General features: G+C 35.8%; 1 protein-coding gene across 2 annotated transcripts in view; it reads left to right on the forward strand.

Annotated features, from left to right (window-relative positions):
- Positions 1–16,333, forward strand: part of PPP3CA (protein phosphatase 3 catalytic subunit alpha) — a 325,113-nt gene that overhangs the window by 243,287 nt on the left and 65,493 nt on the right. For both annotated transcript variants that reach the window (XM_061419557.1, XM_061419558.1), the window contains exons 3-5: positions 3,884–4,008; positions 12,248–12,359; positions 14,815–14,960. In XM_061419557.1, the coding sequence (XP_061275541.1) occupies positions 3,884–4,008; positions 12,248–12,359; positions 14,815–14,960 (383 nt within the window). The remainder of the gene's footprint in view (positions 1–3,883; positions 4,009–12,247; positions 12,360–14,814; positions 14,961–16,333) is intronic.

Raw genomic sequence — 16,333 nt, forward strand, 5'->3', positions numbered from 1 at the left:
TTGGAAACGAGAAGCAAATAATGGGAAGCTGGGGGAATATGGGAAGCAGGAGTATTTGGTGAAGAATGAGCTTGCCTTGAAGGTATAATAGAACTTGTCAAAGCCTGTTTGTTCTAGAAGTGCTGTTAAAACCAATGACATTGAAGATGAAAGGACCTGGCCTCATAGGGAGTTACAGGCTGTGAGCAACCAAGCACATGGTTTGCCTCATTAGCTAGAATTTGTTGGACTTTATTTCTCTCAATGTTTTAGGTACCCAAGAGGATGGAAGGTGGGGTCTATGGCATTGCATAGATGGAAGGTTACTGGGCTGTACTTTTCACTTAACCTGACATGGTACCCTTCCCTCTGTGTGATGTCCTGACCCCACCCTCCATCCTTTGGGTACTGAAGCATGGATACCTCAGTATGGTGGTCACTCTCTTCTTGATTTTTGAAATCAAAATAGTGAATGTTCCCAAATATTAGGACTTTAGGATGAATTCTTTATCTGAAAGCTGAAATGCACAAGGCCTGAGCAATAGCCACATTCAAATGCACAAATAAGTGTGCTCTTTTTTATCACTTGTCTTAGATTCATCCCTCTGTCCTAGACTCCATCAAACAATCACTTCAATAGCATCCTTTCAGGTAATAAGAATTTCTGATCTCACACCAACCTGGGATTAGCATTGAACAAAATCGCCTTTCCAATATGTGTTTCTCCCACCTGTGCATACTGTGAGGGGAACCACACAAGCATGCAGAATGAGGGCTCAGTCTGCTAAGACAGAGGGTGGAAAGCATTGGTCTTTCATCTTACTAGCTAGATAACTTCCACTGAAGAGCTTGTTATCAGTCTGCATCTCTTGAGATTCTGATTCGGGACCCGGGAATCTGTAGTTTCAAAGCTCTACAAGTGTCTCTGGTGTAGAACCAGGGAAAGAAACCACCATAACCTGCATGGAGGTCCCTCATTCTCCCCCAGTCTTGCCACAATACTGTTTTGAAAGCTGTGACTTGTGGGGTTAAAACAAGTACCATCTCAGACAAGTTGAGGACCTTCAGCTTCCACCAGAGCAAAGTCTCACTGTGGTCCATTTCTGTTGGTCTGAGGGGCCCCTCAAAAGCTTGACTTCTGTAATGAATGGGTTTCCAAATTCAGCACAGCACAGGCCCAGTGAAGAATTCTAGGGTAGCACATTTCTCTACCACTGGGTGGTAGGCACTGTTCTCCATGTCTGGGTTACAGTGAACAAGAGCTGACAGCTTCTCACAGGTTATAGTTTTATAGAGCTTGTAGTCCAGTGGGAAGAATCAGGGAAGAAACAGACATGCAAATTAATCAGCTAGATTATTCCTGAGAGTAATAAGTACTATGAAGAAAGTAAAACAAGTTAATGGAAAGAAGAATGCTTTTGGAAAGAAGTATACTGACAAATAGCTGAGACTTACTGGATGGAAAAGGGTCAGCCTGTGGATGTACAAGAAGGAAACATGGCCTATTTGAGACAGAGAAGACTGGCATCTACTGAATAAGAAAAGCAATAGGATGGTGACCTAATAGACATAAAAATGATTTTGAAAAACAAAGAAGATACATAGTTTTCACTTAAACTGATCTGGGAAATCCTTAAACCTTAGTCAAAATATCTCAGTTATTCAGGTATATTTTATTTGAGCTACTGTTTTCTTTCATGTGGCTTTGAGAATTTTTTATGATTGTATATGCAAGTTGCTTTTCTTTGCTGAAGATTATCATAAGTGGTCCTTACTGAAAAAGCATGATTTGAATTGTGTGGCTGGTGTAAGGTAAAGTCAGTGATAGTGTGACCATCCTACTAGTAACTGAATTTCAGGGTATATTGTTTCCCATGCCAGCTTTACAGCAATTGCTCCCTGCTCTTTTATATCACCAAGCCAAGATCCAGTAATTGTGCTGATCTTGTATTGATATCTCTTATCACAAAGTTACTATAAGCCAAAAAGAAGAGCTTACTTTCCAGTTTTTATAAAATTGAATTCACAATGATGTAATTCTGTACTCCAATGAAAGAAAAGTTGTCCTTAATGTCTACATCATCTAAAGCCCATGTATTTATAAAATTGTGTGATTCTGGTTGCCAGATTATGCTGCAATTGTATGTCAGTAATTCCAAGTTCATGGTCCACAACCTGAATTACTGTCTTGGTATTTGTCATTGACATGACGATATAAAAAATAATGATGCATGAATTTCCAGCCATGGCCAGGAATTGAAATGGAGGCATGGAAAGGGAAAGAGAGGATAGGAGGGGAGGAAAAAGTGAAGACGATGCTCCAGAATGGTTTTCATTCCTCCTTCCTCCTTTACCCCGAGCACCAAAATCCCATCCTTTCTGGTACCTTGATATTTTTGATACAACTATTTTGAAATGCCACTTTGATCTCATAGTTTTTAAGTTCATATCAGGTTTCAAGAATTCTTCTAATTCCATTACATTATTGATGCCTTTAATTCTCACAATAACCAAGTAAATTAAAGTACCAGTATCATCCCATTTTATACATGAATACATTGAGGCTCAGAGAAGTTGAATAACTTATCCAGAATCTCTCAGGATTAAAGCCTGAGGGTCTTTTACATGGCAAAAATGGGAATTTATATGGCATTTTTATTCATCCACTGTTTAACAGTATTTTTTTTAAATCAGTGAATCCCTTTGATTCATATTTCCTTCTGTCAGCTTTCATCAGATAAAGGGATAAAGTTTAAGATATTTCAGCTTGCTTTCGACTGCAGCATAGAATTTATTAAGATAGCAAGTGTCCTTTGACGTCTTGATTTCCTATTCACTGATACATTCATTCTGTGAACCTCTTAGCATGAAAGAAATAACCAAATCATGTTCATCATTCAAGCATAAAATTGTCTTAAAATATTAAATATATACACATATGTAAACCCTATAAAATGTCAAAGATATTATAACATGATAGTTGACAGCAAAAGCTTTGAATTAGACAAATCTGAATTGAAACTCTGTATCATTCATTTTTAACAGTGATCTTGCCCAGCCACATAACCATAATGGAGATAAGATTTATTTTTTAGAGATTTAAAAGTAGCAGATGAAATTGTAAGTACTGAATAAGTGACTTTTAAAATGAGAGACTACATAGCTTTTAAGAACTTTTAAAGAGAAAGTGAGAAAGTTAAGAAATTGCAATACCCAGCGATTTTTTTTTTTTTTACTGTTTTATAGGATTTCATTTCAAAATTTGAAACAAGTTTGACATCTGATACTAGGGTCGATCTTATAAAAATGCTCATTTATGATATCAGTTTAAATTTAATTGGTTTTTTTCTTTCTCAGTGATACCTAAAATAAAGATGTGTTTTATAATTGATGACATTTTAGAGTCAAATACAATTTTTATAGTGCATATCAAGTTTTCTTCAGGAGGCTGCTGCTGCTGCTGCTAAGTCGCTTCAGTCGTGTCCTGTACTAGATATATATTTAGACATCAGTATATAGATTATGCCTAATTCTTTGACTCTCTTTGACACATCTGCAAGAGGAAAACCTATTCCATGACATTGTTAGTATTAAATTACAAAATGTGTATAAAACTGTCAGCATAGTGTCTGGTGCAGAATTGTTAAAGGTACAACAATAATAGCTATTATTATTATTGTTGTTACATTTCCATTTACTGTGAAGGGGTGAAGACCTGGACACAAAGCAAGGTTTGCCACAAATTAACTTTGGAAACTCTGTCTTACTTTCCTGTTTTGCAAAAGAATGTTTGGCTAAGATGGCCTCTGAATTCCTTCTGGCTCTAAGATTTTGTAATTTTATTATCTAATTCAAAAGTGGAACATAATATAACCATAAAATGAATTTTCTTTGTTTCTTTCAGTTTGTGGGGACATCCATGGACAATTCTTTGACTTGATGAAACTCTTTGAAGTGGGGGGATCTCCTGCCAACACTCGCTACCTCTTCTTAGGGGACTATGTTGACAGAGGGTACTTCAGTATCGAAGTAAGTCTGCATGATTCCTTTTAGCTGTTCAGTAATGGATTAACACTATTTTAGCAAAATAAAAGTGGTGGATATTATTGTGTTAAATAAATCCCTAGTCTTTAACAATAAACTTTTATTATATATTCCTATTTTTCATTGATTCCTATATGCTTTTTATTGCATAGCAATGTCAAGGAATTGGCTAATAGTAAGATTTTGCCTTTTGTACTTTTTACAAATTTGCAACTTTGCAAAAATTGCATCATATTTTACATTAGATAATTCTGTTTCCTCTTGAGAGAACTAATCAAAGTCGATTAAATAAACATATTTGTGTAGTTATATCTTATGAGGCACTAAGTTATTTTTGTAAATGGATAATCAAGTGCATGTCTGTCTGTGTGCATTTGTGTGTGAGTATGTGTGAGTACACTTACAGCTGCTGTGTTTTGTCTTGTATGGCACCTGTCATCTAATTAGGGTTATTTGTCAAAATCATTTATTAAAACAAAACAGATAACCTTTGAGTAGAGGTTCATCCTCAGCCTCCCAACTGCTTCTGTTTCAGGTAAGTAGAAGTTACATTCACAATAAAGTCAAGGGTCTTGTTTTATTCACACCTTTGCTCTTCTTCCTGGTACTTAATACAGTGTTTCATACATAGAAATATCTTATAAATACTTATTAAAAGAAATAATTATAAATAAGAATAAGTTTTAAAGAGCTCATGCTATAGCAGATGACATCATATGTACTCTTGGAAATAATACTTTAAAAAAGAAAACAATTATTCTTAAGTAAAGAGAGAAATCAAATTTACTGAAGACCCACACCAATGTAATACATTCATAGTAATCATTTATAAAAGAAATTCTAGGTTTTTAAATTTTATCATAATATTTTATTACAGGAATATTTAATGTTTAAAAACATCACTCTTAGACAGCTTTTACTTTTAAACTGTTATACTAACTTTTGAGGGGGGTGGTATTCCAATTCAGTTCACCTCCAGTCATTGACCATATGTATGTGTGTCTGTAGTGTGTATGTATATTATATATATATATATATATATATACACACATTGTATATTGTCATCAATATATTAACCGCATTTAAAGATCACGTTTCTTAATGATTCATGGTGATGAGGGAGGGTTGTATAAGTTCACAAAAAGGAAATACATTTAGGTATTTCTACCATTTAGTAAGTAAGTTTTATCAAGCACATAAAATGTATCGGCACGGTAATTGAGAATTTAAAGAAATATACATCCTTGCTCTCTAGAAGCCTAAATCAATACAGGAAAATGTAACTATAAAAAGCTCTATAGAATCAGAAGTCTAAAACAGATAGTCATCCAGGATTCAATTGTTATTTGAACTGGTTATTAAAATCTTGGGATAAAAGGGGTACAGAAGATAATTATCACTGGAATATAGAAATTTGGGAGAATTTTGAGAGCATATATGGCTGGGATAAGAAACAAAGAACAAGTAAGATTTAGCTCAGAGGAAAACTGAAGTGAGAAAAGCACAGAAGAATTAATTAAGAAACCTTGTAAAACCTCATTCATGGGCTAACTTCACCAACATGGCAGAGAAGTGTGATGGAGTACAAATTTTGTAAGACCTTTGTATCACTTTAGGGCTAGTATCTGCCAAGAGTAAAGAAAAAAATAATGGTGGTTTTGAACAGAAGTTTATTTCTCTCTCAAGTAGAAACCCATAGATGGGTGGACCATGGCTGGTGTGACTCAGTCTGGCCCCAGGGCCCAGGCTCTCTGCCTTATTGATCTGATGAGTGTGACCTCCTTCCAAAGTCAACCTCATGACCCAAGAGGTTGGGTCACACCAGCTTCAGCCCTCATGTTCTCACATTACATGCAGCTCAAAGGAAAAGAAGAAAGAAAGAGTATGCCTTCTCATTTGAGGACGTCTTCCAGAAGGGGCATAGTTATTTCCTGTGGGCCAGAGTTTGTTGACATGGCTAAATGTGATTTCCATGTGTAGACAGATTTGGAAAAGACTGCAGTAGACAGAAAACAGCAGTGGGAGGGAAAGAGTTTCTGTTACTTCCCTTAAATTAAGGTTATGTGGAATCTAAGTAAATATTTTTAAAAATTATTTTAGTAACTCAAATTGACATATTCATTTGACATTTATATGTTCCTATAAAAGGTTCTGAGAATAAATGCAATCGGTGTACTATATACTTCCTTTGAATCTCATCTTTTAAGCAAAGAATGGCGAAGACTCTCCTGTAGGGACTGATTATTTTTATCAGCCAAATGATAGAGTGTTGTGTTAGAATTTTTTCTCTTAACCTTAACAGTCTATTTACCTCTTGAAACTTCACAAACTCTCTCTAATTAGAGCTTTTTTAGAACTGTTTCTTTAAAGTAAAGAAGTTGAGAAGCAGTAATCACTAACTGGTTCCTCAGTAGATTTTAATTTTAGTCTACAATTAATCTAGATACTTGAACTATGATAGTTTATATAATATATATTAGTATCTTCTGCAATTTAAGCAAAGAATAAAAATCTGAAAACAAATGTTGGGGAAATACCAAATGTGGTGACCAGAGGACATTTAAAAGTTCTGAGATGCATGTACCATATTTCCCAACTTTAAAAACAGCTCTTTAATTAAACTTTAAAGTCTGAGAGTACAGCCCCAGGGACTTGCCACATGCACAGAAAATGACAAAAATGTGATGGCCTTATAAGTAAAAATGATCCATTTTGATTAGACTATGATCTTTGAGGGGTTTGAGGATGGCTCAGTGATACCATCCTATTTAAAACAGAACAGTCATTTATATAAAATATACTTACTGAAGATACTGTGAGGTTTTTCATTGTGGATTAAGGAAACTGACATTGTTTGCAAGTTAGAAATGGTATTGTTTGCCTAGTATAAATGATCTCATTTATTCCTCATAGCTCTGCAAGGAGCTTGTGAATGTCTTCCTTTCCAGCCTGCAGAAACCAAGGCCCAGAGAGACTCGCACACACAGTAAATGGCAGTGCCAAGATTCAAAGTCTGTGCTCTTTCCAATATCCCATGCCTTGGCCATATATTCACTAAATGAGCCATAAAAAAATGTACACGTAGGTGATGTGGACACTTTTACATACTGTTTTATTAATTTACAGATGTGCAAACATGCACACATAGTCCACTCCCTCACCAGTATAATCTAAAGGGCAAACCTGTTGGTTTAAGACAAATCCTAAAATGAGAGCTCAGTTTTCCAGAGTGTAATATCTCCTAACAGACGTCCTGATTCATCTTAATTCCGAGTTCCACTACAAGTCTTCTCCTTCGGCTGTTCTCTGGGCAAAGAAGAGCACTTAAGTTTAATTTTTACCAAATTAGCTTTGAAGAGTAGGTTCAGATTTCATATAGTCTCAGCTGGGCAGTATTTACAGGCACTGGGTAATGTGTTCTGGGCAGTACATGAAGCCCATTTTATGAACTCCCTCCTCGCCTCTCCTCCACTCTTCTTCTGCCAAAATTAGAAATTGTTCCCCACAAAGTTAAACCCAACTAAAACAAGCAAACTTTTGAGTAGTGATAAGAGAGGTAATTTTGCCTGGGGGTCATAATTTGTCTCACATTGAATACCATCCTTTTTCTGATGCTGGCATTATGCTGTCTAATCTCTTTGTGTCTGTGTCTGTGTGTGTGTGTGTGCACACACATAAAACCTTATGTATATATAGGTTCATGGCTGAATGTATTTCTTTGAGAATGCAGGGAAAACTCAGAATTGGAAGAAGAGGCACACACAGCTGTTTCCTTCTAGTCACTTCATCGGGTTCCCTTTTTAGCCATTCTGCACTGCAAGACATTGCCTTGAGCCCCTCCCACAGCACTAATAACTGGAGCTCAGCCCAGGCCTCAGACTCCTTTAAGTAGGAAGAATTGTATTTACTAGCTGTGAACCCATAGACTAGAATGAACCACGGTACGTCAGGCAATGTTCTGTGCTTCTGCCTGAGAATAACAAGCAAACAGTACAGCAGGTGATGTTAGGTGACAGAGTGATGCCACAGACATGAGGAAGGAATTGTTTGGCTGTCTCCTTGAATCTGAGGGTCTTTATAGTGCATCGCTAGGCCCAGTGCTGCTTCTCTGTGTGCTTGTCAGACCAGGCAAATAATGGCTTAGAGGAGCAGCATTTGACATTTCAGAAATCTGGATCTTTTCCCAGCCGATACACATCCCTCACTTGATCATCCTGTGACTGAGAGACAGCATTTTTGACTGGAATGTTTCATAGCATGTATGGTTATTTTAGGGAGTTGCTTGATATATATCTGAAGCTGAATATATATATATACACATACAGATGTTTACTTTCTTGCTTCTTCTTTTACATCCTTCTTGACTCCCCTATACAAGTTTTTAAGAATAAATCACAAAGTAAATCATTGCACTGCTATAGTCGAGCCAATTAAACTAATGAAGAAAATTATATCCTTAGTGCTGCTTCACTGAAGAAGATAGATACATAAGAGAAAACTATGTCTATGATAATAATTAATAAAAAGATTAGAGGATGCTCAAATCTTTTGTATTTACAAAACCAAGCTAATTTTAAATTATAAAGTGAAAGTGAAGTCTCTCCGTCATGTCTGACTGTTTGCAACCCCGTGAACTGTAGCCTACCAGGCTCCTCGGTCCTTGGGATTTTCCAGGCAAGAGTACTGGAGTGGGCTGCCATTTCCTTCTCCAGGGGATCTTCCCGGTCCAGGGATCAAACCCTGGTCTCCCGCATTGTAGGCAGATGCTTTACCATCTCAGCCACCAGGGAAGTCCAAGTTAAATTGTAAATAACTGTTTAATTACTTAGACTGAAAAAAATACTGTTGTTGAAAGTGATTAGTGCAACTGATTTACATATCACCATGCAAAAAAAGCCAGTTGAACTTGCCTCTCTGTTCCTACCTTACTCAGTAAATCCAATGAAAATTTTATTCATATTAGCCATCTGATACCACATGGACCAAAAAAACAGCTATTTAACTAATTTTTATTTCATTGTTTATTAATGGTGATAATGTTTTACATGGGGTTTCTTTCTTTCTTTTTTTTTTTCTTTTAAAGAATATCAAGTTGTAATTTTAAGCTCTTCAGATCTCCAGAATGTTAGAACTTTAGATGACAAAATAGTTGCGAGCAAGGCAGAGTTGTGCTTGGCAGCTCTCTCCCACCAGATGTTGAGGGCGAAGGCTGGCGGGGCTCCACTCTCCAATCCACCCTTGCCCTGTCATTTACCATGCCACTTATTCCATATTGGCTGCATTTGTGGTTTTGTTCAGTGTTTGGGAAGATATTTTATTCTTGCCACAGGGGAGAGGGAAATAAAATGTGAAAAGAGGACTCTTATTTTTAGGGTCTTCTGAGCCAAGAATTTGGAAATTGAGTTTTCTTTAGTGTTTTCTTTCCTCCTCTCCTCCTCCTCCCTCCCTTCCTTTTTCTCTCTGTCATCTCTCTTTTCTCTCCCCCATTCGCTCTCTGCTCCCTCTCCTTTCTGGCTGTCTTCCTTCTCATTTATAGGAAAGGAGTCACTATTTCCTAAATTTCTACTACATGCAGGGAGCTTTATGTCCATTACATAATAAGGGATATGAAATGTGTATTGAATCGTTGAAAAGGTAAATAGATATGATAAGGAAACCATAGAACCTTTGAGTTTTCAGTTATAAAAGAGCTACAGTAATTAAGACTAGAGGTGATAAAGCCATGTGCTGATGTCAAAACATGATCTTTAACAGATGGCAGAAAAAGAGTATGTGGGCTGTAGATTGTGATTCCTCTGGTAGCATCTGAGTGGGGTTAACAGATGGCAGAAAAAGAATATATGGGCTCTAGAATGTGATTCCTTTGGTAGTATCTGAGTGGGGTTAAGTTGCAGTTTAGATTTTTGTTGGAGAGATTATAGCTTTGCTTTAAAATAAATTGTTATAGGTAAAACTAATCTAAAGAGTTCGGAACTGTGGTAACGTTTTCCAAAGGGTATTGACTGGAGGAGGGCACAAAAGAGCCATCTGGATGCTGAAATGTAACTGAATCTGGGTGGTGGTTTCATGGGAATATACATATGGAAAAATTCATTTACTGGTACATTTAAGATATATACATTTCACTGGATATAAATTATACCTTAGTGAAAACAAAAAACAAAATCTTTTTAAAAAGTAACTACAATATAGCCAAAGCACATAGTCTCTCCCCCACTATATGCCTTAAATACAATTTCAACAAGTGAATGTAATTTTTAAAGAATTTCACATACCCATTCCTATTCCAAATCAAACATCCAGTGTTAGCAATCTATTTGGGAAAAATATAACATATATAATTTATAATTTAATTTATATTTTTATAAATTTATTTTTATAAAAATATTTTTATAAATATTTTTATAAAGATATAAATGTTTTATATAAATATATTTTTATAAATTTATTTTTTATAATTTTAAATTGCACTATTTATACATAATATATAAACAAAATATACATATGATACAATCATATAAATTTAAAATGAGAATAGCTTTCACATTGATGTTAATAACAGTGTATATCTTCTCTGAAATGTGAGACAAGTTTGATAATACACATTTGTTTTGCTAGAACATTGTAAGTGTACCTCTAAACCTGATACGTAAGAGAGACTCATTGAGCCACCTACTACCCACTGAGATAATAGGGGATTTTTACACTTATCAAAAGATCATAATCCTTCCATTTGGTCAATTGGTCAACTTCTCAGAAATAGTAATATCATCTTTCACGTGAACTTTAGGTAATAATTATAAGCACAAACTAATCATTGTAAAATTATTTAATGTAACATATATATTTAAAATTTGATGTTAGCTCATCATTTTTGTTTGTTCAATTATAATTACATAGTTGGGGACAGTATCTGGCTTGAACAACTCAATAATACATATTTTTTCTTTCTTTAAAACTAGGGCTATGTATTCAAACATTTACTTCCATTGACTTAATAAGTAATCATATAGGCTGACAAATGATGACTGTTCACAGGTAGCACCACAGATGAACTGCCAATGGCTTGACCCTCATTCCTGCCATGTGTTAGAAAGCTCATTATTAAGTGTAAATATTGCTTTATTTGGGGTTTTAGATTTTAGTAACTAGAATCAGACTTGTCTCAATATTCTTCTGGTTCTTTAGCTTCACTTTCCGAATAAAGTTCATGAGAATAAAAAAGCACACTTGTTTTCAGTGTGATTTTTCTCTTCCCTGTGGATTTTTAATGAATGCTATTTGAGGATAATGAAATTTATATTAATACTTGAGTATCCCAGTTATCTTTATTCACCCTTCTGGAAGACTGTGTCAATGTAGGTTGATTCCAAGCCTCATTTTTATACAAACTGCAATACACAACTACTTATTTTGTGAGTTTTAAGTATATGAAAAGTTTCCCCTAGCTGTCAACAGCATGTGTAGTGAGATTCCCTGGCCTTCATTTTGATTACAATTATATATGAAATGAAAAGCTCAAGGCTTTAAATACCAAAAGCACTGAAATAAGAGACAAGATAATGGGAGAGGAGACTAGTAAAGGAGAGAAGAACATAACAGAAAATAGAGACACAATCCAGGTTAGCCTGAGCTTGTCAGTGTTCGCTTCCAAATTTTGTCAGGCCTTTCCTTGCTAATTTTTCCATTTCTATTCAAAATAATTAGCTTTACAAAGAGAAGTGGCTTTATTTTATTTATTAGCTGTTCATCACATTTCTTCTCATACTTTTACACTGGTATATTTTCATTTTTAATATATTTTCATTTTGGTTTTATCCAGTAGACTGTATGTACTCCATTGTTTGTTTGCGTGTGTTGTCTAGATCCCCAGTGTGATGTTTATATTTTAGTATAGGTGAACATTTGGAGAAGGAAATGGCAACCCACTCCAGTGTTCCTGCCTGGAGAATCCTGTGGACAGAGGAGCCTGGCAGGGTACAGTCCATGGGTTGGCGAAAGATTTGGACACAGTTGAGCGACTGAGCACACACGGATGAACCTGGCTTGGTACCGAAAGAATGTTTCTGTTTGATTTTCAGTATCTTCCTTAAAAAAAACTTAGTCTTTTGGAGACTTTTGGTCATACTAGCACATTTTGTTCATGTCTTCCTGGTGTGTGAGCCAAAGTATGTGTAACTATAATGGAAAATATTTATTTTTATATTATTCTTTTTTTTCTCAGTGTGTGCTGTATTTGTGGGCTTTGAAAATTCTTTACCCCAAAACACTGTTTTTACTTCGTGGAAATCATGAATGTAGACATCTAACAGAGTATTTCACATTTAAACAAGAATGTAAGTATACTTCTGGTTTCTCTTTTAACATCGTGTATACTAAATAGTAATTTTAATCCATACAGAGTTTTACATTATGATCCATTGCTTAAAAGTAAAAAGCTCAAAAATGAGACCATATCATTTCATATTACTTTCTGAGCATAGCGAGTTAAGAGAATTAAGACTTTCTTTTAAAATTATAAGTTATTTATAAATGATATAAAATTGGAATTAATATTTGATGTGATTTAGCCTAAGGTTTAGAAAAGGCACAGGAACCAGAGATCAAATTGTCAGCATTCATTGGATCATAGAAAAAGCAAGGGGTTTCCAGAAAATCATCTAAGCCAAAGCTTTTGGTTGTATGGATAACAATAAACTGGAAAATTCTTAAACAGATGGGAATACCAGTTCACCTTACCTGCTTCCTGAGAAACCTGTATGCAGGTCAGGAAGCAATAGCTAGAACTGGACATGAAACAACTGACTGGTTCCAAATTGGTAAAGGGATACATCAAGACTGTATATGTCACCCTGCTTATTTAACTTATATGCAGAGTATATCATGTGAAATGCTGGGCTACATGAATCACAAGCTGGAATCAAGATTGCCAGGAGAAATATCAACAATCTCAGATATGAAGATGACACCACCCTTATGGCAGAAAGTGATGAGGCACTAAAGAGCCTCTTGATGAGGGTGAAAGAGGAAAGTGAAAGAGCTGGTTTAAAACTCAGCCCTCAAAAAATGAAGATAATGGCATCTGGTCCCATCACTTCATGGCAAATAGAAGGGGGAAAAGTAGAAGCAGTTACAGATTTTATTTTCTTGGTCTCCAAAATCATTGCAGATGGTGACTGCAGCTATGAAATTGAAAGATGCTTGCTGCTAGAAAGAAAGGCATTTTAATCTGCTGTCTAGGTTGTGACAAACCTAGACAGCAGATTAAAAGATGCTTGTTCCTAGGAAGAAAAACTGAAAAACCTAGACTGCATATTAAAAAGCAGAGACATCATTTGGATGACAAAGGTCCATATGGCAAAAGCTATGTTTTTCCAGTAGTCATGTATGGATATGAGTTGGACCATAAAGAAAGCTGAGTGCTAAAGAATTGATGCTTTTGAACTGTGGTATTGGAGAAGACCCTTGAGAGTCCCTTGGACAGCAAGGAGATCAAACCAGTCAATCCTAAAGGAAATCAATCCTGAATATTCATTGGAAGGAAAGCTCTAATACTTTGGCCACCTGATGGAAAGAGCCAACTCATTGGAAAAGACTCTGATGCTGGGAAAAATTGAAGGCAGGAGGAAAAGGGGGTGACAGAGATGAGATGGTTGGATGGCATCACTGACTCAATGAACATGAGTTTGAGCAAATCCAGGAGATATGAAGGACAGGGAAGCCTGGCATGCTGCAGTCCATGGGGTTGCAAAGAGTTGTTGGAAATGACTTACCAACTTAACAACAACAACAAGCCTAAGCAACAAGCAAGTAAGTTAGTAGTCAGAATATTGCTGTTCAGGATAATCCTACTTTTTAATCTCACATCACTCAATAAAATCAAATGGAGGACAGATTCAACCTTGTGCTTCTCTTTCTGGATGCAAAGGATTTACCAGCCTCAAGTGGATTTTACAGAATTAAAGACAACTTCTTCTTATAGAAATAAACTAGGGGTGAGAAGTACCTCATATAAATGTCATTTTCCTCTCTCTTAATTTTCCTCATTGTCTTTGGAAACTTAAATTTCTTTCTGTCATTCATTTAGCCCTATTTCAATGGAACACAAAACTTCTCTAAAAACATTTGCTATAAGTTAATAAAGGAAAAGCAATGTGCAGTGATTTAGAAGCAACATTGGAAACTTTCTTGCTATCTGCTTTTCTGTAAGAAAGTTCCGGAGAATCATCCGGTTTTGTATCTTCTTCCATTCATCTGCTAGTTTTTGTGTTCTGTTCTGTTTTTAATATACATTTGTAGATGAATAGGACTTCTCTGATGGCTCACATGGTAAAGAATCTCCCTGCAATGCAGAAGATCTGGGTTCAATTCCTGGGTCACGAAGATCCCCTGGAGAAGGGAATGGCTACCCACTCCAGTATTCTTGCCTGGAGAATTCCATGGATAAGGGAGCCTGGTGGGCCACAGTCCATGGGGTCACATGGAATGGACATGACTAAGCAACTAACACTGTAGATAAATAGCAGAAATGTATGTATGCAAGAGTTCTCTCCTCCATTATAGAAAAAATTACTAAAAGGGTCAAATATGGATGAACCACAAAAGTAAAAAACAGTAGATATAAACATTAATATATAACATTTAAAAGTCTTTAATCATATTTGGAGCTTTGCATGTGTACTTACATGCTAATATCATTCCAGCAGAAAAACAAAAAAATTAATTTTTATGAGCCAGTCCTACTTCTGAAATCATAAGAGTAAGTAATTGGTTTTTGATAATGTTTTAAAGGTAAAATAAAGTATTCAGAACGCGTATATGATGCCTGCATGGATGCCTTTGACTGCCTGCCCCTGGCTGCCCTGATGAACCAGCAGTTCCTGTGTGTACACGGCGGTTTGTCTCCAGAGATAAACACTTTAGATGATATCAGAAAAGTAAGTTCTGTTATTTTCCAGGTCTATCCATTTTTTACTCCTTCGGTAATAAATGCATAACATCAATTTCCCTGCCTTTAACAATAACTTTTTGAATTAAAATGATCTAAAGTAGTCATGGGAGAAGGCAATGGCAACCCACTCCAGTACTCTTGCCTGGAAAATCCCATGGACGGAGGAGCCTGGTAGGCTGCAGTCCATGGGGTTGCTGAGGGTCGGACATGGCTGAGTGACTTCACTTTCACTTTTAACTTTCATGCACTGGTGAAGGAAATGGCAACCCACTCCAGTGTTCTTGCCTGGAGAGTCCCAGGGTCGGGGGAGCCTGGTGGGCTGCCGTCTATGGGGTCGCACAGAGTCGGACACGACTGAAGTGACTTAGCAGTAGCAACAAAATAGTCGTGAATGTCTTCTTTGTATTCATTTTTTATCTAGAAAGAAGGATATATTTATACTTTAAAACCCCAGGGTTCATTTTGCCATGTGAAATGACATTAGAAATGTAAAATATTTGATCGCAAAAAGGATATATGCCTTTTCATTTCCTTTTGACTTGTTTCAAACAACCCATTGTATATTCATGACATATTACAGTTAAAAGACATTGTTTTTGTCTTGGGGAAATATCACAACAGGACTTTTAAAATGTGTCCATATTATTATTCTTTAAAAAATCTACTTTTACAGCTTAAACTTTTAATGTAACAATCTAACAAAGGCAATGATGCTATTCTATTGATTGTATTGAGTGGCGAGGTGAAAAGCAGTTCATTTTTTGCAACAAATATTTTTCTACTTAATTTAACACTAGCTATTAGTGTTGTTTTAGCCAAAGATGAGTTAGGGTGGTGTGGAAATAACCTCTTTCATGAGAAAATGTAGCATAGGATATTTTTATTTAGTGGAAGAGACATCTTTTATTTCTTTGATTATGCTCAGTATCCTTTTAAAATGTCATTGCTTTTTAAAGGAAAATGATATTTAGGTAAGTAAAACATTTGAATTCTACCTGAATGCTCTATCATTAAAGTTCAGGTCTTCAAATGTAAAAAATAAGATTGTATTTACTTTCCTGTTAGAAAGGAAGTGCATGGGTTTTATTTTTAAGATGAAATGAAAGTACATTAAATAAGCCTGCTCTGTGTGCTCGTGCCCTTTTTTATAAGATGCCATTACACATCTGCTTCTGGTGTTTTGTAACACACAAAGGATTGGTATTTGCTTTACATTTAAAGTTCTGTGGAGACAGGACACTGAAATGTAGTCACTGAGTTCAAGTATAGTGCGGTTCACTTTATGCATGAATGAAACCAGTTTATTCTGCAATCTGATGGACTCCCGAAATCAGTAACTACACTTCTTATCACAAATTA

This window comes from Bos javanicus, chromosome 6 (assembly GCF_032452875.1).
Source record: "Bos javanicus breed banteng chromosome 6, ARS-OSU_banteng_1.0, whole genome shotgun sequence".
Taxonomy (NCBI): domain Eukaryota; kingdom Metazoa; phylum Chordata; class Mammalia; order Artiodactyla; family Bovidae; genus Bos; species Bos javanicus.